This window comes from Esox lucius, chromosome 21 (assembly GCF_011004845.1).
Source record: "Esox lucius isolate fEsoLuc1 chromosome 21, fEsoLuc1.pri, whole genome shotgun sequence".
Classification (NCBI taxonomy): Eukaryota; Metazoa; Chordata; class Actinopteri; order Esociformes; family Esocidae; genus Esox; species Esox lucius.
Genome location: NC_047589.1, coordinates 8,864,068 through 8,890,398, shown reverse-complemented (window position 1 = coordinate 8,890,398; position 26,331 = coordinate 8,864,068). Strand labels below are relative to the sequence as shown.

At 44.6% G+C, this 26,331-nt stretch overlaps 1 protein-coding gene across 2 annotated transcripts; it reads right to left on the bottom strand.

The window, feature by feature from the left end:
- Positions 1-710: 710 nt before the first annotated feature.
- smarcd3b (SWI/SNF related, matrix associated, actin dependent regulator of chromatin, subfamily d, member 3b) lies at positions 711-24,047 on the bottom strand. 2 transcript variants are annotated; one of them, XM_013139527.4, is made up of 14 exons: positions 23,965-24,047; positions 17,881-18,072; positions 16,190-16,279; positions 14,633-14,675; positions 12,925-13,047; positions 12,559-12,681; positions 8,732-8,827; positions 7,009-7,110; positions 6,662-6,823; positions 6,390-6,487; positions 6,079-6,271; positions 5,046-5,168; positions 4,867-4,968; positions 711-4,291 (listed from the first exon to the last, which is right to left on the bottom strand). In XM_013139527.4, exons 1-14 carry the CDS (start codon positions 23,970-23,972, stop codon positions 4,238-4,240), a joined length of 1,509 nt encoding a protein of 502 aa, XP_012994981.2. In that variant the 5' UTR covers positions 23,973-24,047; the 3' UTR covers positions 711-4,237. The 2 variants fall into 2 exon arrangements, with proteins under 2 accessions (XP_012994981.2, XP_012994982.2); XM_013139528.4 differs by having other exon boundaries at positions 6,136-6,271.
- Between the last annotated feature and the right edge of the window lie 2,284 nt (positions 24,048-26,331).

The following is a 26,331-nucleotide window of genomic DNA, read 5'->3' as shown; positions in this document are numbered from 1 at the left end:
CTTCTTCTACATCATGTGGATGGCCTGGTGTGTGTGTGTCGCTTACCTGGAGAACACATGGCACCAGGATGCACTGTGGGAAGTAGGCAAGCCGGCGGAGGCGGTGTGATGCTTTGGGCCCGGCCAATATTACAGACAGGTCAATGTGACCCACCTGGGGAAGAATGAAAATAATGGGATCCATTGACCCTGGCCCCCAATATACAACACCAAGGTAAGCCCTTGGGTAGAAGGATTAACAATTGGGTACAAAAAATTTAACATACATGAAAAAAGACCTGCTGTTAAGAAAAAGCCACAAGCCCTTGCCCTTTTGTTTTACCCTATGATCAGGGACGCATGAGCCGAGACAGATTTATGTTAAAGCATATATTCCAGCTCACGGCATAGCCAAGTCTTGTGCGTAACTCGTCTAAATTGTTGTTGTTGATTTCAAGTTTGCCCATTCCAACAGTCAATCGATTGGTAAACCGATTGCTAACTGCCTGCTTTATGACAAACCACGACCATGTGAGTGGCCACAGCAAAGGACCTGATGGGAACTCCCTTCACAGCTTTAATCCATGTTATTTTAACAGTGTGCAATATAGCAATGCTAACTTTTGGTCTTTCCAATAGTTGAAACACCTGATCAAAGACCAACATGGAATATTTACACAATTGTCCCATACCCCTCACATAGTAATAAACCACACACTTTACAGACGTGATGGAATTTACAAACTTTGGCAAGCGCTTCTTTATTTTACATCCAGGGTGTCTCATAGAGTCACAGCTGTGGTTTCATCATTATATTTTTTTCAGTTGTAAAATGCGGTAAACCAACATGTTCACACAAGTGAGATCTATCATATCTCTATGGTGTTGACTAACAAAATGGTGATGCAAGAGCTGTAAAGTACAACAGCTCTCCTCACAAAGTCATGCACAGAGACTGCGATTACCACCTATTTAAGGTAGAACAATATGAATGCTTTTCATCAGAGAAAGAGAGGGGGCACAGTTTAAATACGGTCTTTTATATTAGTGAAATGACATAAGGTTTCCATTGTCAGAGTTGTCCATGAGCAGTAGTTTCTAAAATGCCCATCAGGGGGCGAAATCACACAGGTACCAATCTGGGTCAAACTATTGATAATCACAGTGGAAAACAACAACTAGTATGTTCCCTTGATTAGTGCAGTTGGCATACATACATACATGGAACCTGTAGTATTGAAACAACTGTAGCTGCAGATAATATCTACACTGGCTGGTAGCACACAGGTGTTTAGCAAATGTTCAAAAAAGGCCCCCTTCACAATGAAAATGGTGTCAAATCCATTTGCTCTTTACACCCACTTCCATGCATTTGAGGGGATATTTACATGTATAAAACCTGTCCATGCAGCATGCATAGGTCTTGAAATCCAACCTCTTTGTTTATGCTGAGTTTGGAGCTCTCAGCCATTTTGAAGAGTATCTTGACACAAAAGAGATATAACAAAGACAGTATGACGCGACTAAACATTACAGAAGACAATGGGGTTGACTTTAAATCAGAAACTCATTGTTGAGAAGGCTTCTCCCACAGGACAAACACAAAGCTAGAAGGGCACGGACAGAATTGAGCTGCTGTGTTAGTTTGTTAAAGAGACAGGCGACCCCTGATATTGGGGAGACGGAGAGCCTTCATCACTCCCAGCCTTCAACTCTGTGGTTGTGCACCATTAAAACTCAACAAGAAGGGCCTAAAATAACACCCCTCCAACCAAGTGTTCACAGAGATACACTAGTGTCTCTGTCCTATAGCGTAAAACCTATGGAACACAGTCCTTCCTGACCGCCGTCGCTAAGCCACACACATAGACACAAAACAGTCATATGCTGTACATTTGCCCTAAAAAAACAGAACATATTTACATTCACATATCTCTTCTTTTAAAAATGTCTTAATATTCACCCTTCTTCCCTGGTAACTGTAGCTTTATCGAGCCAAGACAAGTTCGCTTGATTACAGTAACCGATTCTCATTGTTCATTGTAAGAATTACAAAACTTCATCACGAGACCTTGGTAACTCCAAAAAACGTTCAAGGACAAAATACTGTCAGACTGATTCACTTGAGACAGGTCACAATATACTTTTTTTTTACTAAAAACAAACAAAAAAAATATCTATTTCCCGCATTCATTTAAAAATGTTAGCGTTAGTGAAGTTACTAGCTGACATTTACCATGGTAGAATATTGAGTACAGATGTTATGGCTGCATTTTCATTAACAGCCCTATGATTCGTAAACATATACATTGGTGTTGTTACATCATATTCTAAAATGTGTCCTTGATGAACATAAGAAAAACACTGTTTAGAGGGTATATTTAGAGATCTCTAGCTAATACTGTTCCTGAATTTGACTTTTCTACAGTAATGACAGGAAAATGGACTCCTGAAGTACATCGGTCTAAAATTGACAATTAACCACTAAAGCAATTCATTTTGCGCTGCAATTTGTTGTCCCCAAAATGAGATTTGAGTAGACATGTCTGTCTGGGAGTTTCGTTTTACATAAAGTTAGTCTGTTTAAAACCATACATGGGTGTGCTTGACTGGAACACAATGGCAGCCAAGTGTAAATACATAACTTCACCTTGTTTCCTCCTTATGTTATCTGTCTCATCCAGCCAACAGATACTGTTTCAGCAGTTATGAAACGGGTTTGTTTGCCATTTTCTGGGGTACTACATTGTTACATTTTAGTTGACACTTCTGGAGAGACTCATATGAGAAACTAGGGTTAAGCGCCTTGCTTATGGGCACAACAGAAATGTATACAAGGTCAGGTCAGGGTTTTGAAGCAGCAGCCTTTTTTTCACATGCCCTACGCTCTCACCATCTGCTGCCCCTACTTTCTCCAGCTGTGAATTATCTCCCGCGGAGCCCACTTGTTACTTTCAACCCACAGGGTTGTGGGTTTGTCTCCAACATGGGAAACATTTGGAGTATGTATTCTCTCGCTACTGTAAGTTGCTCAGAATAAGTCAGTCTGTAAATTGACTTTAATGTAACCCATTTTGTATAAAACATTAGAACCAGCAATATGTTTTGTTTTAATATGATATGTTACAAATCCACTTTGTAAACTATCATACGCATTTGGTGTGCTTATAGAGCTGGAATGTACCTTTTATCTGCTGGAATGCGTATTTACAGCAGCATACCTTTTCAGATACATTGTTTGAGTGAATTTTGTTAAAAAAGTGGGAAATCTTGGATGACTTTGCAAGTGGGGGTTATTTCATTAATGAAAGTTGCCTGCCTCAAACAAGCTTTTTTATTTTTTATAACAGACGTCAACATTTGTACTTCAGAAGGGAAATTAGCCCAGTCCGCTGACCCGTTACTTTCTGTTGTAATCCTCATTGTGCTGGTGTAAATTTAGTTCAACACACACATACACACTGAGCATATTGCTCCGATAAACTATGCAGCAAAATATACACTAAACCAATAAGCACAATCTAAACTGTGAGTCAAGACACTTGAAAGTTTGCAAACGACTACTATAGGCTCATACAAATGAGACTCCCCCATACAAAGAAAAAGAAATTAAATATACATATATATCTTTGATACATGTAAAATATTTAAAAGATTTGCCAATGTTTTTTAAATACATCTTAAAAGTGTGACATACATCAGGAAATGTAACACCAACATTTTAACACATACAGAGAATATGTTTTGGCCAATGTATTTTATATTTTACATGTACGTTAAAACATTTGAAAATGGTTTTTCTTTGTATGGGACAGTGGACCAACATGACTGTTCTTTTATGTACAGTTTCTGCTGGAAAAGTCTATCTGGTTGAGATAAGGAGGATCCAAAACACAGTGATAATTTTGCAGGCAGCTGGTACAATGACGTGTTTATGTACAGACAGTGGCATGCCAGTGGGTTCTAAGAGTGTGACATTAAAAGCAACCCACTGCAATAAGGTTCGTTCATGAAACAAAATGTCCGCCGAGGGCTTGTGGTCCCAGTAGCAGGAGGGTGAAGAGAGACGTCCGGTCGTGTCCATCGGAGACGGACAGATTGAGAGACGTTTTGAAAATACATGCGATTAGGGGAATGGGTCAGAGGGCCAAAGGTCAAACAGTAGGTCACTACTACAGCGATTTGAAGAAGAAAAAAAAACACATAGAAGGGCTTGGGTCAGGTGAAGAGTGCGGAGAGAGACGTCGAGACAGGGCCTTTAGGTGTTCCTCACGGCCAAGGCCTGCTCCAGCTCTTGCCTCCTCTGCTGGATCTGTATGGGGGAAGGGAGAGGGCCATTGTCAGTGACACGCACACACAGAGACAACCCCGTGGCTATCTCCCAGGGGCTGTTGGTTGTCTACCAAAAGATCCCTACCTAGATGTCACCTACTGCACAGGATTACAGAATGAGCTCTGTTAATTACACTTCAGTGGCCTGAGGTGGTCGGGTGCCACAGAAATATAACTAAGCCGCTGTCTTTGGTGCAGATGTTCTGCTGCAGTGTGGGTTCAGGTCCAGTCCACAGTTCTTTCAGCAAAAAACAAATTCTGTCCAAAAGAATCTTCCCACACTTTCCTGACCAAAAGAGCATTGTAAATGCCTGGAAAGAAACCAGGCATTTAATTCTACCAAATAGGCCAAATCAAATTAGATGAAATATTTAGATGAAAATGTTGCTATAAATGAGTGTTTCTCAGGCCCAAAAAAACGTGTTATTGGTTAACATAGCGGGTACAGCCAAAGACGACTTTTCCACACCGATGTCCGCTTCCAGTTTGTGTTTGTAGTCTGACGCCGTGTTGTGTGAATTATTCAGCAGTGTGATGTTTGACGTATCTCCTCACCTTGCAGTAGAAGTAGCGACTGACAGCCTCCTGGGACCAGGGCTCATGGTAAAACTCCGCCCTTCTCTCCTCCTCTGGGTTCCCCACAACGTCCGTCATCAGCTGTAGCCAATCAATGAGTAGTTAGACCTGGCTGTTGTTTTAGTTTTTTTGTGTTTGTGTGCGTGGAGTTTCCTCACCTTTAGATCTCTGCTCTGGGACTTGAGCCAGTCTTGGATGTAGCCCTTAGGATCCCTGGAGAAGCTAAGCATAAAATCTCTCTGGATCTTCAACTGGTTGATGGACTCAATGGTCTCATGGATCTAAAGGGTTCATAATGATCACTGATGTCAGGGGACAGCTGATCTACTTCAAGCAAGTGGAAATCATTTTCCAAATACACACATTTATTTGATTCGGTTTATGCATAGAAATTGTTGTTTAAGAAATGGTGGTGACAGTGTGGCTTTAACAGAATAAGCAAACATTTTGAAATTCAACCCTGTTTTTCCACCCAAGTCCAAATCACACTTACTGCCTTGCCTCATGTCCCCAACTCTGGATTAATTCAATACAGGTTTTCATTTAAAATGGCTAAGGTAAGGGTTTACCATTTAGGTCACAGTCGGAGAAGGTTAACATTTTAGTTAGAGTAGGAACAAGCTCTAACCCTGAAATTGTCACCTGTTTCAAATGAAAGCTTTGCCTTCTCCTTTGAATCAACTAATCACATTCATTTCTACATCCAGGGCAGGTTTGACACCAAGACACGTTAGAGTGAGTAAAACCCATGTGCCCTGTTCGACACCAACCCCACCAACCCTGGGCTGTGCTGGGCCAATTTGCACAAGCCTGCGTGAGAGCCCCTGGCACATTCAGTATGCTGTGTTCAGGATTGAAACTCCTGGCCGCAATGACACAGTGGTACTGCGAGGCTGTGACTTTAACACAGTGACATTCAGAAGCCCAGAACAGGGCTCTTCAGACAGGAACATGAAGCCAGCACCTTGGGGTCACGCATCGTAACATCTTTATTTAGCCCACCCAGCAGACCTAAGAAGTTGCTGACGTCTGACAGATATTTTAAGTACCAGCTAACCGCCTCATATGTTACAACAACCGGTCAGTTCTCCAGGAGAATCAGACAGAAATATAATGGTCAGACTGCTTGAAACAAATTCACATGTAACTGACGTAGCTTAGTCGTCCCGTAACTCTGCAATGTAAATCTACCTTGAAGGTCATCTTGGGTAATTGTGATTGGCTATCCTTCCTGTGTGGGTGTCCCACCTTGTTGTCAAGTGAGGCGATCTCCTGTTGGTTGGCGGTGGAGAGCAGGAAGCTGCTCATCTGGCTCTTCAGGGGGTCCTCGACCTCCACGTCGATGTCATAACACGCCGTCTTCTTCTGGTCGTTGGGGTCCACGCTGCCGGGAGACGGGGATGAGGGGAAGGAGAGACTGAGTCCCCTTTCATGACCAGGCGTCGGCCCTTTGATTCGAAATGGGGGCGTGGCCAGGTTGGCGTCGGGTGTTAGCTTCTCACCTGATGACGTGGTTGATGACGATCGGGTCCGGGGGCAGGAGGAGGTTGGTGAGACGCTGGGGGATCTCGGAGAACTTGAGTCGCGGACAGTCAAAGATCTGAGAAAAAAACAAACACAAACTTACAGTAGCAGCTGGGATTATGGGACAATAGTTACATCCCAAATAGTGTTTCACCCTAACTACTTCTGAAGAGGGCCCTATGTAGGTCGTTTTATTGTGACAGCTAACAGGGGTTAACTGCCACAGGGGTGTTGCAGGAGAGTGTTTTACCTGCTGAAAGTACTTGTCACAGTTGATGTATTCCTTGTCATGGGAGTCCTGCAGCTTGTTGGTCTTGACGTATTGCCAGAGGGCCTGGATGATACAAGAGCGTGTCTGGGTGTGGATGCCAAGCAGCCGAGCCAAGCGGGGGTCCAGCTTAAACTGGGGGGGCTGGGGACAGTTCAGAGGTGAAAGGTCACCGGCCGGACAAGCAAAGAACAACCGTCACCACCGGCAGGTTCGGCGAAGCCATTCGACGGCCTTATAAAAGCCTGCAGCCTCGTGTAACGCCACGAGCGAAAAAGGACTGAAATCTCCGCAGACAAAATGACCCGGTTTGTCTTTGGCGCCCTCACCTGGTAGTCCAGCATTAGCAGCAGGGTGCAGCGCACGCTAACGTCCCCGGGCCTCTTCACCTGGAAGCCGTCGGTCTCCTGGGTGGTGGGAGTGCGGTGCCACTGGCAGGAAACACAGACACACAAGTCCCACCTTGAACACTACCTAAAGGCATCGGCGGCGGACTTGCAGAAACATTCTTTCTGAATATGTGAAGACAGGCGTGCACACAAAGACGAGAAAAGAATACAAAACCAAATGTGTACACTTTCAACGAGCAGCCTTGCTCTCGACCCTTTAGGTTTGTTGTCTTTTGGAAGGCTGAATCGCTGCAAAAGAATAGACCATGCATGGTGTTGTAAGGAACTGGGTGAACTACCATGGCAGCAGAGGGTTGATCATTTGTTTTTGCAGAGTTGCTAACTCATTTGTTGGTTTTCAAAAAGAAATAATGGTCAGATCGAAAATCGCACAACCGCAGAGGTATTTTGAAACCTAACAGAGCTTATTAAGTCGAAACTGTAACCTTACCGAATGAAAACCTCCATTTGGCATTACGGCATGAATTGTCTCCTCTGTTATCCAGATATCAAACCCTCCCCAGTATTTTAGCTATGTGGAAATGTTATTTGAGTCTTCATCTTACCTTTGCTTTGCTGGTCAGCAGCTGAAAAGAAAAACACTTAGAGTTCCCTGCGTTTCACTGCATTTTAGCCACTCAGCATGCAACACTGGGGAACTGATGGAATGCCTGTCTGTTTCTTTCCCACCACGTCAAGGTGAGGTGAACAGAAATATGTTTTTATCACTGTGTTGTGATATATTCAGTTTAAAGGGACATATTCACTCCGAGCAAAGCTTTATCTGGGCCTTCTACCCTTGCTAGAAATTTCAAAGGTGGGAAACCTTGAGTACTCTAACCTCATAAAACATTCTCAAAAGTATTTAGTCAATTCATAACACATAATGCAGTGCTGTGCAAATGGAATTTTGGGGTGAAAAACATGGATTATCTTTCCAAACCATGTTTTTACATTTAAAAAGGCAAAGAAATGTGTGGTCTGAAACCTGGCCACCATTTTGTGGAAAAGTGGATTTCTACAAATCCCCCCAAAACATTTGAAACTGATTAATACTGAAATCAGTTGCGCAAAATGAGTTATGTGACAGAATTGACCTGTAAAGCTGAGTTGTTTTCAGGAGGATGACCTCAGCAAGCTACCCGAAGACCAATGCTGTCAGGTGTTTTCTGTGGCCAACAACACCAAAATAGGCTAAGTACTAGAGAACGGTGCATTTATAACTTCTGAAGGATCCAAACTAAATGCAACACATCTGGCATCACTACACCACACATGTACCCAACCTTGACTACAAATGTATACATTGTAAGCAGCATTGTAACTAAAGATTCGATGCCGTGAGTCTTTAGTGGTCAAACCCCCCCCCCCCCCCCCCCCCCCCCCCCCACACACCACACACACAAAACACACACCAAACCCGCTGAATAGATGACTTTAAATTGAGATACCACAGAATGAAATTGAAATGAAAGGAAGTCCCCATTCAAGTTAATTATGCCTTAATGGGTGGGCCATTTTTCTTCTGAAGATTTAAAGCACAGTGTCTTAAATTGACAAAAAAGACTTCATTTTCAATGATATGGCAAAAATAAAGATAGAGGAGAATGGCACAGAGGTTGCAGGCGTATGGTCAGCGGTCATCTGGGAACATGGAACTCACCTCGACCAGGTGGTTGTCAGGACCGTACAGATCTTTGTCCAGCTCTATCACCAGGCTCTTAAAGAACGAGGAGAATTTCCTCTTCAGCTTTCCAGGCTATGGAACAGAGAATTGTATTTATTAACTGCTAATGTCTTGCAGGTTTTTTGCTATAAATAAGAATTTGTTCTTAGCATACTTACATGGTAAAATAAAAAATGTGTCGCCGTCAGGTTAGAAACGTGTTGAATTCACCTGCGTCAGTTGGCTTGAAATGTCATTGACTGTACGTTTAGTAGGAATATAAATCGCTGATGGCCTTATATGTTGTAGTCTCTAAGGGTTAACCCATGAACTTGTAGAAGAAGATTGCATACAATCTGGAAATAGGATATTCTCAGGGTCTACGTCCTTAAAAGTTAACCAAAAATATTTGTGGGCTCTGAAATCTCAAATGGTCAAAACCACTGTCAAATGACAGCATGACCTCAAAACTGATGAGCGCTTTTAGAGTTGATCCACTACTTGAAGTTGAGCTTAATCCACCAAAAAAATCTAAGGCCAAATGCATCTACATCTTCCTTTTCTACAGGCATAATTTGTGCCACATTTTGCAAAACAGCCTAACCAAACACACAGATTACAGTAGGTGTCAAACATCTACAAATCCTTATTGAAAATGCAAAGTAGGTTAAGGTTAAAATTAAGACAATTATCAAGTCAAACTGTGAGGGTTTCTCTTGTAAGGGTGAGAATTGCCTGGGACCTCATGATCCTGTCTCTTGATGTTTATAAAAGCTATGCAGGCTACTCAATTACAGTTTTTCCTAGCTACTATTTACAAGCCCCTTCGGCCGCATGCAGCATACCACTATGAGTTCCCAGCAATCTAATCAGACCTTGTAGTCAAGGCAGATAATATTCTCATTTTTGGGGAATTCGGTATTAACATGAAAAATAATCTACACAGTGGGCTTTGTCCAGCATGTTTTAGAACATACACATTGCTACAATCACTCCTTGTGCATAGATTTGTACTGTGGAATAGATTGTGTTTTTAGTCCTAATTGTGGAATATTGGACCATCATCATATTATGTATACTGAAACACACGTGCACCTGAACCAAGGACGTTTAAAAGCTGTAATATAAGATGTTTGGAAGCTCTTCCGGACTAGGGTTGTATTCGGAAAGGGCTCAATTGTCTCTGAACCCCCCCCTCCCATCTCAGTCCCTAAGCCTGCACTAGTTTGTGCCAAGGACTAGGGTTGTTTTAAACTGTCACAGTCCTCATTTTATACAGGGTTGTGCAGCTGTTCTGGATTCTGCCTAAAGATTCTCATGTACTCTTTTAATCTTCACCTGGCACAACCAGAAGAGGACTGGGCCCTCCTCCGGCTCCTCTCTAGGTTTCTTCCTAGGTTCGGACCCTACTAGAGAGTTCTTTCTTGCCACTGTGCATCCATTTCCTGTGGCTTGTTCTATGGGATTTTGGCCTGGGTATCTGTATAAGCTTTGTGACAACTACTGATATATGGGTTTTATAAATAAATGTCATTGATGATTGATTGATACAATAATATTTAAATATTTAGGTCACATCACAATATTATTGAGATTTTTTGTTTTGCAATACATTCAGTATTGCTATTCAGTAGTGCAATGTATTATTCAAGTTTCTCATTGATAATCATATACATAAAAACAAACACCTCAAAGATCAACCTTACCTTATGATAAAAAAATCTATTAACTGATTTCATACAAAACAAATATTTGTTCAGATTAACACTCATCAAACACATTTGACTGCATTGGGCTAATTCAATGCAGTTTAGATGGAATTTAGATGGAATTGGTATGCTGTATAATGTCTGATAATGTATACTAAAGAAATATTTTTAGTAACAAGTAATGTGACGTGTTGCTGTTTAATTTCCAAACAAAAAATCACAGAAATCTAATACCACCTGTAATATATGCTCACAGCCTTACGTTTCACAGTGACCAAGCCCCTCTAACTAGGGTATGGAAGTAAAAATTCCTCAAAATCCCCCGTAGGTAACCATTCAAATTTGCCACAAAACTAAATCATGCTCATTATCTTAAATTAAATGCTATGACTGTTTTCACATTAGCAGGGAATGATGATTAAAGTGTTTAATACATCATGTGTTGGTGATATCGTTATCAACCTATTTCATACCACTTAAAACTATATGTTTTCACAGGGAGGTTGTGGTATTAACAAGCTAACCAACATTAACACAGACAGCTAGAACAAACTACACAGCTAGCCGTCGTTAGCAATTACTGGTTGAAGTTGAACGTTTTAGTCTAATGAAGTCGCCTGGTAACAACGTCATGAATATACATTTCGCTATTGCTATAAGTGAGAATGGCTGCATGGATTTTAATACGATACAATTACTTCCGTATTCTAGTTATTTCCACACGCATTAAAAAGTCACTATGCTGGCTGTGCATAAGATCTTTGTTGTGTTGAAAGGTGAAATTCTTCATTAAAGATGTAGTCTGGGACTTTACTGATAAACAACATGTTTTTTTATCATGGTATGCCACTTTCAAGGACGCTTTTTGACTAGAAATCACGCACAGCATCTTTATGGCCGGAACCTTTAAACTTGGTCTCATCAGAACATAACATATTTTCCCACAGGGTTTTAGGAGACTGAATATGTCTTATTGAAAATGTTGGATGTTCTTTATCGTGAGAAATGTGTACTTTGCTACCCTATCCATGCGCTCAGACTGGAATACACATGAAGAATATATGCAATAGTTGTAATATTCAGGGAATGCCCAGTTCCTGCCAAAAATTCCTGCAGCTCCTTTATGGTTGCCCTGATAATCTTTCTCCTTGCCCTATCATCAATTTTGGAGGAAGTCCAGATCTTTGCAATGTCCTGGTGGTGACATTTTGCTCTCTCCTGATCTGTACATTTTATGATGCAACCCTTTCCATTTCTTTTCAATAAGCAACCAAAAACACTTGGAAATCCTACAGGAACAGCTAATTCTATTTACGGCCAATCAGAATCACTGATAACCGAATTACATTACATTAAATTATCTGGAATGTGTTTGGTCAACTCTGAACACAGCCATATTATAAAGGGCCTGCATACTTATACAACCAATGCATTTCATTATTTTTAATAAAATTAATTATTTAGATATGATTTCTTTTTTTACAAAAATATTGTTTGTTATAAGATCTTAAAGATCTTTAAAGGTGAAAAAGGTCTGACATGTTGATTTCACCCTGTACATAAACAAAAGCATTTTGAATAAGGCTTTGTAGACTTTTCATATACACTGTATATTTCTGGCTGTAGTGGGCTGACTATGGACTCACGGATGTATGTTAGAAGTGGCACTATGTCTGTCGTATAGGTCTGTTGGGCCAACACACCACAAAGAGTCTCTTGGATCAAAGGGACAGCAATTTTCAGTACTTGGTTAGACGATTAAGACATTGCATAAGCTGTTGTGAAGGTAGTTCTCCATGGTCATGTTAAATTTAACCCGCCACCAAGCTGCCACATTCCAATGACAACCCACAGAAAATATGTAGGAGGAAGAAAATGAGTTGTCACTCTTAAAAAAAAATAGGGTTTGACTAAAACAGAAGAGGGTGAATTGGCGTGTCATAGGAACCCTTTATGGTTGTAGGTATGGAAAAAATGTGAAAGAACATTTCATTGCAAACTTTCAGAGGGGGAAATTTCGTGAAAGGAAATCGTTCAAACCATTATAAATTGAAACCAGTGATGATTAATTGATACAGGGACATTGCATTGCACTAGAGGAAATAGAATACTCACATCATCTAGCAACTTTCCCTCAACCCTAAGCTCCCATGATGCAATACTGCCATCCGAATCGTCAGCGTCAGGCTTGGCAGGGTTGAAGGTGTTGGAGATGTACAGCCTCAGTTTCCGTTTTTGCTGTTGACACAAACACAAAGAAACTGTTGGAACCAGTAGTGAATATTTTGGCATCTTGGTACAACAATCTACTAGAATCAAAACAATTTATAACAACTATAGACACATATCGATACATACAGGTTTCATGTTGCATTGTTCAAAAGGTTAGCAGTCAGTAGCATTACACAGGTAGTAAGGTATATTTAAGACAAGCAGGGTGGTATGTGGTAGATTCAAAGCACCCAATTGTATGGTATTTACCTTCATGGGTCTCTTTAGGGCTTCCTGGATATCAACCCGTTTTCGCATGATGGTCTGGTCCAATTTACGTTCAAAGGCAAGCAGGTCCATGTACGCCTGGGACTCTGGGACCAGCTCACGGATCTGATCAGGGGGTGAAACACAACAGACTTTCTTAGTGTCTCTGATCATCCACCAACTACAGATTTGAACTCTTAATTGCACAGTTGTGGTGATATGAATGTCCTTATAGAAGTAAAAAAAAACGCAAACTTGTTGGGTAGCAAAGGTTTGAAAAACCTTCTGAATTGATAAAATTCTACTTCAGCTTTCTGACCTGAAAATGTATCAACCCCTACGAAAACTTTCATTACTCAGGATCCACTTAACAGTTCCATTACTGTTGCTCCGAAATTAATTTCCTGTGTGAAGCAGGCTCAAATTAAGATACGGCATCAGTAAAATCGGTCATAGTAAACAAATATACCTGTTTATATCTTTGGGAGCAAAAAAAATAAAGTGTCCTTATTATCCAGTAAATGTACACAGAAAAAAGCTCAGTGTGATAATAACCGTGGTGGTGAGTTATGGGGTAGGCTTTGGTAATATCAAGGCACGGTAAGGTGCTCTGAAATCAAAGCATGTCTGGTGTCTGCACTGCAGCTGTGACTCTCCCATTAAGCCGCCAACCACCCCCGAAAAAAATGATTTATATCCTTTTTCTAACAGGAGGACTGACACCTAATGAAGGTGACCGAGAGGGCGGTAGTGCCCAAAGGAACCGCGGACCGCTCTCACTAATTGGCCCGCCAGCCAAGCCACCGCCAAGTTCGTGTTTTGAAACGCAGCGTGTGCAGCGGAACCAACCCTGCGTGCCTAACCAACTCTCCCGGACACATTACCATATTTATCCCCAAGGGGGGGGGCAGCCCACCGCCAAGTCTTCCAACCAAACTATGGGCACAGACTGTTGCACTGCATTCTCCCTCCCTGTCCCCCTTCCCCTCCATGGCTGGTTCCCTGTAAACATCCTTCTTTCTCTGTATGCGCTCAGGTCTTTCAGTCAGTCGTCGCGTTTTGACGCAAAGCAGACGGAATGCGGTGGCGTTCCTGGCCCCTGAGTCATCGGCGTGGCGCCCGAGCCGCTATCTCCTTACTACGCATCTGGCTGGTGTTAACGATAAGACCCGCGGGCGCCCGTGGGAGCCGCGCGGGGGCTCCAGTCCAGCAACACTCCCAGCAGCCTTGACAACAACAAAAAAAATCAATGGCCGACAACGCAGAGCCCACAACCTGGGCTGGGCTGGGGGGCAGAGGGGGGGGCGGAGGTCGTGTCGCAGGGAGGGAAGAGGCTCGCGGTGGCTTTCTCAAACACCGAGCGGGACCGAGCGTCGGACACACTCGCACCTGTCGAATCGAGGGCGCCAACTCTATCGCCCCGAAACGCTGTTTCATATCCCCTCGGTTTCCTGTCGGTCGATCCATTATTCCACGAGAACATTTGAGGAGCCATCGGAGAGGGAAAAAAACGGCGCCCGCCGCCAAGCCTGCGCCAAAGCCTTAGTTCACCCGAGCCTCCGTTTTTTTCCACTCCGTTTGTAATAACACATAATCATCTGCCCCTCCAAGCCCTGAGATCAAAACACACGTTCTATTGAACAAATAAGGAATACAATCACACACGCAAGCACGTGAAATGGGAAGAAAAGCCACATATATGCAATCTCACCCTTTGTGGAAGAATCTTGTCTGCCATTTTCCTTCTCTTAGCGCTACAGAGAGGGAGAGAAAGACAGAAAGAAAAAGGAAAAAGAGATCATGTTACTATGGTGACTGATAGCGTAGCACCCAGGACATCTGCTAAAATGCTGGGCCACATCCAGCGCCCCATCTGTGTCTGTGTGTGTTTGCGCGTGTGTGTGCGTGCATGCGGCGGTGTGCGTTAGTGTCGGTGTGAGTCCACGGATGTGTGTAGAGGTGTGTGTGCAGTGCATATGTTTGTGGATGCCTGTGTGTGTGTGTGTGTGTGTATGTGTGTATCACCCAGCGATGCAAACGTGTGCTGGTGTGTGTGTTATCCAGTAGAGGCAGGCGTATGGTATGCCAACTGGAAAGCAGGGAGAAGTGACATTCAAAGTGTCACGTCAATATACCCCATGCACACACACACACACACACACACACCTTATGACTCATGCTATACAATCCGATGCACTACATTTCCCTCTCTTTATTGATAGTGTGGATGTGTTCCTGGTTAGGAGACAGTGTCCGCTCCTGTATTAACTGAGGCGTCACCAGAGCCAGATGTGCTATGCCCACTGATCACAGTAGGCATCTAAAATCAACTGACAATGCATTCAACATGTAGGCATGGAAATGTCTTTGTATTGTCTCGTACATCATTTTGTGGTTCTACACACGTGGGGTTACTTACCAAGAGGTCAAGAGAAATGAGGTGTTCTGGTTTGACTTAGATACCTTCAGACTACTTCCTGTCTAGTTAGTTTCTTCAGCCGCCATCTTTGCCTCCTCGGTGGGGCCAGGCCTACTTTATGCTCGCGTTACTTTTGTTACAAATCGGTTATCCCAGAAACAGTGGTGCACTGGTAATTACGGGCCCGGAAACTGATTTGAGAGAAGTTTGAAAAAGTAAAATGTATGTTGGGTTTGCGCTCTCACAAGCTTCCTCTGTACTTCTGGTTTACGGTCCAAGAGAAGCCGTTTTGAAAGCCCTTCGTTAAGTGCACCAGAGAACAGAAACGGACATGTATTATCTAACAGTTGGGACAGATATAGTATCAGGAGAGGAAAGTGCTGTCAAACTATACTAGACGTCGGTAAGGCAGCAAGGTCCTCAATCTCCTACAGAATTCTTTTAGCAGGGCAAAAGATTTTAGGAGAGGTTAACAGGCCAATTGCTAAAACACATTAGAGGCTGGGTTAGAAGGAGTTGCAATTGACAGAAGAAATATTCGATGCCATCCTTTGTTGCCGACTTCCCTAAAAGAGAGACTTAAGCATAGTTTGTTCCCGTCATGCCATGCTTCGGTCTATAGCATGCATCAACACATTCTGAGCCACAGTCATGAACACCTGGTTAAGCCTTTGTCATGGGTGGACAAACACAGGGGTTTGTTTTGGGGTTACAGGTCAGGGTGGGGAAACCGCGTCTACACTAAAAGGGCTGGGGTTGGGGGGGGTGGAGGGGAGGGGGCAGAAACGTGTGTGTGTGTGTTGGGGGAGGGGGGGGGGTAAACGGACATGCAGCAGAGTAAACTCCTACTTTGATCCGAGCGTTGGATCTGATTGGGCATCTCTCATGTCCATCTGCCTCGCTGGCATCTCATTGGCTCCAGGGAATCCCACTGGCTTCCTAAGGATTGATGGGATTTGAAGGTTGTCCGATTAGAGGTGGGCTGGCGTGATGACACACTGGTGGCAGCAAGCAGGATGTCTGTACTGAAGGACACACTGTGCTCGTGTGTGTGTGTCTGTTAGTAGAAGTGAAAGCGTGGCGGTAACAGTAGTATTTGCAAGCGTCAGTGCGGGGGTGTGTCTGTGTACACACACACACAGACAGAGAGAAGAGGACATAGTGGACCCTGGGGATGAGCAAGGAAGGCTCTGATTGGACACCTGTCCAGCAAGGAGTGCTATTATTGGACCGTGAAATAATCACGCTTCACTTCAGCATTTAGATGTCACATTAATAACAGGCAGACACAGTAGTTACGGACACACTGGGATAAAGGCACAGGAGTGACTCGGCAGGAAAGGGAGCGACAGAGAACCATAAACACCAGCTCTGCTAGGGTCTAGATACCATTATTGAGAGGAGCGTGCGGGCAAACAAGTTATATCGGAATGCGTCCACATTGGCCAGGGGTATTTGTGCCTTCGCTCTGTGCCAAGTGAGGTTAAATATTAATAGCACTTTAGATGCACCTGAAGCCATTTCAAAACTCAAATTGGACTGTATTCCCAGACCCCCTTATGCACCGCAAAAACAAAAACACATCTTTGACTTGGGTCCAATTACACAAAACGATTACAGGTGTTGTAGCCCTGCTTTTTTCCTATTTTAAGCCTGGGCAGGTTTGTGCGGGTGGGAAAGAGCCGGCTCGGAGGAGCTCAGGTGGTCTAGCTGAAAGGCGTACGGTCTCAATGACACTGCGAACACAAGTGGCTGTGCTCAGCTGGGCTGCCGGCCATAGGGGGGGGGGGGGGGGGGGGGGGGGGGGGGGGGGGGGGTTGACCGCCAGAGGACAAGCGTACGCTCTTTCCTGGAGAGAGTGTTGCGCTGTCACCTGGAGGGTCACCCCCGGCCCTCCGTCAGGCGGAGAAACCAGGGGGGGTTGGAGGGGCTGACGCGGGACAACGTTTCCCAGGCCCCCGTTTGACGGGCCAGCTTAACTGCAAGTGGATCAATTGCACTGCGGATACAGTGAGGGAGAGAGACAACGAGAGACAGAGATGAAAAAGAAAAAAACTGAGAGAAAGAGAGAAGCATATTGATCTATAATATCTATACCTGGCCTGATCACCTCCCTGAGGAATTACTTGAAGACTGCTTGTGTTAAAAATGTTTTCACTTCTGTGTGAGTGTGTGTGTGTGTGTGTGTGTGTGTGTGTGTGTGTATGTCTGCTTTTTACTAACCAGTTCACGAGTGATTTGTCAGACTGCGCTTATACAGCGACTTAACCCAGCCGCTCAATGTTGACATTCGCTGTGTGGGAGAGATTAATGAAGAGGTTGCCATTCTAAACCTGACAGTAGCGGACCCACTAACAGAGAGCACACTTACAGGATAACACTGACTAAGAAAACCTCAGCTGGGTAGATGCTAACGAACTGCAGATAACACAGGGGAAACCAGAAGCAGGGCAAAGTGTAGAGCGCGCTGGGACACAAAAACGTTGTGTGGATGTGAGAGGGGATGGGGTCTTAAGCGCACTCCCGGTTGTCAGACTCACTTCCTGGTCCGGTTTTGGGCGTTCTGCTGCTGCTGGGCCTGCTGGGAGGGGGCGGGTCTCTTACGGCTGGGCTCCATGACCGGGGCAGGTAGGCCGGGCCGCACCGCCTGGTTCCCGCCGTACGGCGGTCCGGGGGGGTCCCATGGGGGCACCTTGGTGGGGCATCCTCGCTCCGGACGGCATTCCAGGACGCTACGGAGAGATGGGGGGGTGAGTCAGTACGTGTTTGGTGACATCCATGACACATGCGTCGTGAGCGCAGACCAACTAACAAAAACACACACATCTACTAGAGCGTTAGACTGAAGCCAAATGGCCAACATTCTAGGGGTGTGCTTTTATCGCTGAGGCGCTAATAGAGAGAGGACTGTCTGGATGTCCTGTAACGTCTGACACCTGGGGCCCGCCCTGAGGCCCGCCCCGCCCGTCTATCTGTCAGTCTGTCTGTCCGTCTCCCCGCCTGTCTACCTGTCAGTCTGTCTACCTATCTGTCAGTCTGTATGTCAGTCTGTCTGTCCATCTGTCTGGCCGTCTGTCTGCCTGTTCGTTTGTCTGTCAGTCTGTCCGTCTGCCTGCCTGTCTATCTGCCTGTCTGTATGTATGCATGTCTGTCTGTCTGTATGTCTGCTGGCAACAGCTGTTTTCCCATAAACTGGGCTCTGCTTGACGCCTCAGCTTCCAGAAAGACTAGGAATTAAATAGAAACGGGCAAAGACGACAACCAAAATCTCAGTGAGCAACCAAATGAGAGAGGAGAACCTGAAGATCTACAAACACAAAGGAGAGGACCCACAGCCATCCAATGAGAGGAAAGAACCCACAGAGCCTCCCAATGAAAGAAGAGTTCAGGAGTCTTTGTGACCTCTTTAACACTATCCCAGAAACCTACCACTGGTTCTGTGAAAGTTTGCAAAACATTTCTTGACTTCTGGCAAATGTTCTCATAACAAAACAACTGTGAGCTCATGGGGATGATTACATTTTCTTTTCAGGGAAAAAAGTTAGAATACATCTAATGCTAGAACATTTCCAGAACAAATGTTTTATTACAATGTCTCGTTAGGTTATGGGAGAATTCTGATGGGAACACTGTGACCACATTACAGAAGATATATTACAAAGTTTCAATTAGGTTGGACAAAACATAGTCAATATTCCTACAACATTAATGAAATATGGTATAAAATGTCATCACAGCTGAGCATCTGCACAATTGGACAGCAACAATAAGACTATGCCACCAAACTGGAGGTGGCATTCACCACATCATGCCACCTCCAAACTGTTTCTAAAAAACTAAAAAGTCTCAGAAGTTAAAGTGACTCTCTGCATGTAGGCAGATATATTGTAACTGTAAATGTGTACACATGTAGGCCTACATCAATTGGACATGTAAAATATATGTTACACTCACCATTCATATACCATTATCTTGTTCTCACCACCCACAGAATAACTGTTTTTCAACGTTACATAGTTCTTGTGTATTTTGTTTCTATATATTGTCTATCACTAACATTACACCAAGTAATCTTCAGAATATGCGTATATCTACATAGTTTTATTTCCCAGGAAGACAGTGGGCAACAAGCACCAGAGTAAACACTAAGAAACGTGGTTTCTAATCTTTTAGATTAGAAAGTCAATCATTCGATTTCTGAAAGGGAAACATTTCCTAATATGGCACTTTTGCTTAACGTTTTGGCATTCCACTTGAGACTGTGGTAAATCCAAGACTACAAAGGAAACAGTAAATACAGCACTGAGGAGAAGGTTACAAGCAATCCACATCTATTCATCAGGAAGTGGTTCCGTAGCATGCTATCCATGTGTCTGTTAAATGTGGCACTTCAGAGAGTGGAAAAAAAGACAGGACAATGGCCCCATGTTGCTGACCACCACCTCACCAATTCTCAACTGTCTGAGGAAGCGCGGGAACGGGATGTAAAAAACACCTCTCTGGTGATCTTGAATTACTCCTGTCTGCTACTGTTGCTGACATTTTCCGTTGGGGAAAGACTGTGGGTTTCTCAATAAACTCTAAACTGTTGTGAAAGCGAGATGCACTGAATTGGGGAATATCTAGAGCAAACATACTGTACAGATGCAATATCCTAATTCGATCGCCATCTTGTTCTTCAACAATAAATGCAAACTCGCAGTGAATTCAAAGCATTTAAAAAAAAAAAAAAGGATTCTGAAGACTTCCATTCTGAAGACTATACAGAAAAATCTAACATAAAAAGTCTAATTATAATCCACATAACAATAATAATTCACATTCCTATTTGCAGCAAGATTATTTTCCTAAAAGGGTCAAAACGTGTTCAAATGAAGATTTATCATCTTTATGCACATTCGCAAATCGCCTAAAAGCACACAAAGACGCATTTACTGACTCTGAAAAAGCACACCCAAGCATTATGAATCATAAGCTCTCGTAACTAGGCATGTCCTCTATCTGTTCAGTTATCTCCATGGTATCATCATTTGGCTGGGCGACTGTGTGAAACTGAGTCGTGGGAGACGTCGGGAGCAGACGAGAGCAGTTTGTGGCACTACCATGACCTCGGGGTCAGCCATGTTTCCACTCCGGGGCCCGCAGATGTCCCCCGTCAGAGAGCTCATGGGACGATCAAACATGCTCTTTAGACTGCAGCAGAACATATCATGGGCCCCAAGCCGGACGGAGCTCTATTAACAACTTCTTCAGAAGTGCCCTGGTCAAAAGTAGTGTAGTTTTGTAGAGTAGGGTGTTGTTTTGGACGCGACTGCAGCATGAACCCATGGGAAAACTCAGTCAGAAACAGCCATTTTACTAGAAGCCTAACTAAAAGAACAAGTGGCCATTTGGAACCAGTCTACAACTTCTGTGTCTTAGGGTCTTTGTATAAGAACTTTGTGACAGCTGCTGGCGTAAAAAAAGGTTTTGTAAAATCCATTTGACTGGTTAATATATTCAACACTTAAAGTGTTCGTGTAAAGCCGATAGCCACAGCAGTGAAATGGGCAGCAGGTTTGAGTTTCATAGGACCTAGTCGTTTTTTTAAAATGGAGGCCGGCCAGCTGGTCAGCACGGCAGAGAGAGGCTGAGGCACAATGGAGTCCATGTCCTCTCCCAGGTGCTGCTGTCACTCAATAGCCTGGTGGCAGGCGGAGAAGGAGAAACAGCTGGGAGGTTTTTCTGGGGCCTGGGCCGAGAGACAGTTAGAGAGCGGGGAGCTCTGAAGGCACAGTCAGACACGTGCAATCGAAAGGCGACAGCCTGGACGAGAGCATCTCAGAAGCCAAACAGCGTCGGACGCAATTTGCTAACAATTTTACATGTCGAAACAGAGAACAACTGGCGGGTGGTCTCATTAACGCACCAAGCAAGCGGACCAATGGCGTCGCTCTAACCAAACAGACCGCCAGCGGGCCGGGGGAGTTTTGTCCTTGACGTTTAACGACTGCGTTGTCTGGTCTCTCCCTCTTTGGTTACACTGACAAGGGGGGCCTGGCTCTTCTCTGCTCAGACTGTCCACTTCCTCTCTGGGTTGGAGGGCGAAGAGTAGCCCCTTACACTGGGCGCCGAGCCAGGTCTCAACATGCCATACGGCCACCACGTGAGACCGGAGACACATAGGGAGGAACGTGGTCGAAGTATGCCGTTCTGGTGGGCAAATAATACCGACCGGGACACGCCCATCAGGAAAAATCAAACCCTTTTTAACCCTCATTTTAGCAGGTTAGTATGACTGACACCTCATCTCATTCACATCAATTTCCTGGTAGAAATTACGGTTAAATGGTCAAGGAGCGAACATAATATTTTGTTTTACCTGACCGGCTCTGGGCTTCGATTAGATGCTCTAACCACTGGGAAATCACCTGCCGCCTCTATTAGGTGAGGTCCTATTAAGTACTGACCCCTCAAAATGACCTACTAATCTATGCCGACCGCATTCCTATATCGAAAATACTGAAGTCACTCCTATACACTTCCCTTAATCACCACTGTGCCAGCCAGCCAGCCAGGCAGCAATCTAATCTGCCACGTGGGTGGATAACTCGAGACCTAAACATTTGATTCAATGGACTTCACTAAAGACGATTCCCAAGTTCGGCAGCTAGGAGTAACGGAAAGCCAATCTTTTATCTATTCGCAATCCACCCTGATGGCAAAGGGAGGGGGCAAACTTCATGATAGCAGCGGCACACAAATGCACACTTTTTGGTATGGGTCTTCTTGCATTTGTCTCCCATGCAAAGGGACAATGGCCCTCTGTGATGTCCTCCCAAAACGTGCAGGAGATAAATAGAAAATGAATGATAAAGACAGAGAGAGAGAGCCAGAGAGAGAGCCAGAGAGAGAGAGAACCTTCTCAGGGCCACCCACCCACCGGGTCTCAGAGACCAGGCCATCTCCAAGAGACTTCTCCCCCATTGACGGAAAAGCACACGTACACGCACAGACGGCTGGAACACCGCGACCTTCACCGCTCCACATCCGTGTGTTTCTGAAAGAATGTGGCTGGCCTTTTCAGATGCTTTATCTCCGAAGGGAGGTTAATGTTGTCTTTGCCTACCGTGGTAAATACTCACAGGGTGAGTTCAAAGCAGCACCCTATTGCCTTTCAAGTGCACTACTTTCAACCGGAGCCCTGCTAGACGATAGGGGGTGAGCCATTGAGGATGCATCCAGGGAGGGACACGTCACTGCAGCTCGCCACAAACTTACCAACGCCAGAGATTCCTGCCCCGTTAGGCTAAATATTTATCTACTCTGCAGTCCACACAGTGAGCCAGGGTCTATTAACTCGCCAGGCATTGCAGTGAATATGATAATCAAGCTGATTCCACTTCTTCATATCTATGTAGAGAGAAGAGGCAGGTCAAGCGTGAAGGAAAATAGGCAGGGGGGAATATTTGGCCGGGGTTAGTGTGTGTGTGAGTGTGTGTGTGTGTGTGTGTGTGTGTGAGAGAGAGAGTATAGTGAAACAGAAGAGAGAGGGAGAGAATAGAAAGACTCATCAAGGTTAATTGGTCTGTTGAGAGGACACCATCATCTGGCTCATCCATCACCTCGGCTTCTTGTTGCACTAAAAAGTATTTGTGCTGGGCTTCATCTTGCACAGCCCACACACTGCTTTGGCAAGTCAGGCTTGCACATTACGCACTTCATCGTATTGTGCATAAATGTAGCCACTGGCCAATACAATTCATATGATCTACATGTGTATAATTAGGTTCCTTATGGCTTGTAAATGATGGGTAAGGATTTGTTCAGATGCATTCTTGGTGGAATAGAGTGACAGGTTTGCAGTGATTTCTATGTAAGTCAAATGTCTTTGGGTTTAACTGCCAGTCTAAACATAACACACACACACACACAACTTCACAATCACAGCCTTCTGCTTATCATTAACCTCCTGCCAACTTACTTCCAAAACAAGTCACTATTTTACTCTCAGGTCAGTTAATGCTCCGTTAATGGGTTGCCATGACGACAGAGGTGACAACCCTTAGGATTTCCCCCGCGATGTGAAATTCGCTCAGTGCTACTTTTAATATACACAGTTGCCCGCATTTCAAGCATTAGTCATTCCCGCTCAAGCGTGCTCCAATAACATTCATTCAAACATTAGCCACATGTCCATATATGTTCAGGCAAGGCTTATTTTACGGCTGTTCTAGCACTGTGTTTTCAAAGAGCTGGTCGCTTCCCCCACTCATTCGCTGCATCCGAAGCATGCTCATTGCTCAGTATGGTCTAATGGCCAGGGGGTTGGCTGCTTGCTATAGCCTCTCTCTCTTTTGTACTAAAACGCCTGTTCCCCTCTCCCCCCCTTCTTTAAAAAGAAAACAGTGTGGGATTCAGGGGGCTGGATATAACCTTCACATATATATACGTTTTCCCTTGCTATCGCTTTCACACACAGCCTGACTGCGCTGACGCTCTCTCTCTCCCCCTCAAACATGCGCACGCAAAAGCACACGCATGCTAGACTATTCCTTATGACACACACACATTCGCGCACGCAGACACGCCAGAGTCCGTCTCTCTCGGTCTCAATGACAAGAGAGTGCTACTAGGCTACTCACCACTCCATGGACAAGGAACTCAAACAGTTTGCTCTTGGTGGCTTTGCGCGCTCCCCCTGCCGTCTCCTCCGTAGCCATTTGCTCCGTCCCTCGCTTCCCCCTGCTCCTACTACGTATCCCTCTCTTTCTTTTGTCTATGCCTCTCCCTCTGCCTCTCTTCCCCTTCACCCCGGCTTTCAAATCCCCTCCCTTGCTCCACTTTCCACCTCTTTCTTTGTGCTCTCCTTTCCAAGCGCCGTCCCTGACTCGCTCTCTCTCTCGTCCGCTCTCTCTCTCTCAACCCTCTCCCCTCTCTCCTCTCCCCCTGTCTGTTTTTGCCGTGCAGCCCTGCCGAGGCTCTCTTTCTGTCTCGCAGCACACTTTTTAGTTGAGCTGGCTTTCAGGAGCAGGAGCCCGGCGGATAGGGGGAGTCGGGGCCCCGGCAGGGGGGTTTGAGCCGGACCACCCCACCCCCCACAGCTGTTGCATTCCATTGGTAGATAAGGGCATGCGGTGTGCCTGGCTGTTTGAGCAAGGGGACCGGGAGGTTAGCCTGAGTTAGCCATTCCCACCCCCTTGTGACGAACCCAGAGGCCATGGTCAGCCCCCTAAGCCCAGCACACAACTCATTCTCAAAAAAGGACAAGTGATTCTTAAAGGGGCCAGACTGTATATTACTAATACAGCACACTATTTACAAAAATTATATAAAAATTTGACAGATGTTCTATAAATGATGCCTCTTGAATATTACAGTAAAGAAATGTGCCATCTATTTACATGTATATACCGTACTGCATACAGACGTAGTTATACAGCCTATAGAAGAGTCAGTGACAGAAACACCAGTTCCTGGTGAGACAACTGTGTTGTCCCATGTCTAATGGGCCAGCTAATCTCCACTCTAACTTGAATGCCCACTTCACAACGGGAGACGGCCTCCTTCATAACGCCATTAGCTACTCCCCTGGCGCAATTGGCAGCCGTTGCCCCCAATCCAATTTGAAAGGGTTGGATTCAAATAGGAAGTCAAATTTCGGTTGGACTTTGTGGTCAATTCGACACCTAAACGAAGTTAGTTTTTTAAAGTGTCTCAAATTCCCCCTTGCATTCTGGCTTTGTCCAGAAGGGTGTTCAGATAAGTTGAAGGGTCCTTCCTCTTCCTCTCTTCGTTAGGGGTTTGACGAAGAAGCCCACTGGACCAGAGGCTGACTGCACTACATTTCTCTACATCCAAAATGAGTCCAAATAAAGAAAATATCAATTGTTCTATTTAACTGTCTGGCTTTTAATAATCTGAGTGATGGTATGAAGGCACAGTCATAATTTTTTAGTCTATTGAGTAATCCCACAAAAATACTTTTTATTTATCATAAACCACATGTGGGCCAAATTGGACCCCTCCCATGGGCTGTAGTTAGCCCATGGGCCATATGTTTCAAACTCTTTGTTCAGTCGTGGATTTCCTAAATTGGTGGGAGCAGCCGTCCTCATGCTTAGGTTACTGGAGAGTGACTTGTCCAGGCTACCGGTCATTATACCAATTCACCAAAGCCTCCTCCCCTCTCTCTTACCCACAGTCCAAACTAGATCAAGGGCTAAAATATTTATGAGTTGATTTGAATGACAATAGGCTACCAAGTGAGCCAGGATCAAAGAGGATCAGCTTATGACACATGCCAGTTGTCAGGATTGGCACCAGAGGCTCTGTGGCCAGGCTGAGAAAGGGAAATGGCAGTGACAGATTACAAGAGAGTTGAGAAGGGAACAATATCAACCACCTGAAAGAACAACAAAACAGATGCCTCATAGTGAAAGATTCAAACTAATTTCAATAAATCCCCAATTCATACTGATCAAAAACCACAAGAGCAGACAAGATTAACATACGTCAACCCAAGTGTGTTCCTACTCTTGGTGAGGGGATGTGGTGGACAGTACTTGGTGAGGAGATGTATTGGACAGTACTTGGTGAGGCAATGTATTGGAAAGTACTTGGTTAGGACATGTATTGGACAGTACTTGGTGAGGAGATGTATTGGACAGTACTTGGTGAGGGGATGTATTGGACAGTACTTGGTGAGGCGATGTATTGGACAGTACTTGGTGAGGAGATGTATTGGACAGTACTTGGTGAGGAGATGTATTGGACAGTACTTGGTGAGGTGATGTGTTGGACAGTACTTGGTGAGGAGATGTATTGGACAGTACTTGGTGAGGCGATGTGTTGGACAGTACTTGGTGAGGAGATGTATTGGACAGTACTTGGTGAGGAGATGTATTGGACAGTACTTGGTGAGGCGATGTATTCGACAGTACTTGGTGAGGAGATGTATTGGACAGTACTTGGTGAGGCGATGTGTTGGACAGTATTTGGTGAGGAGATGT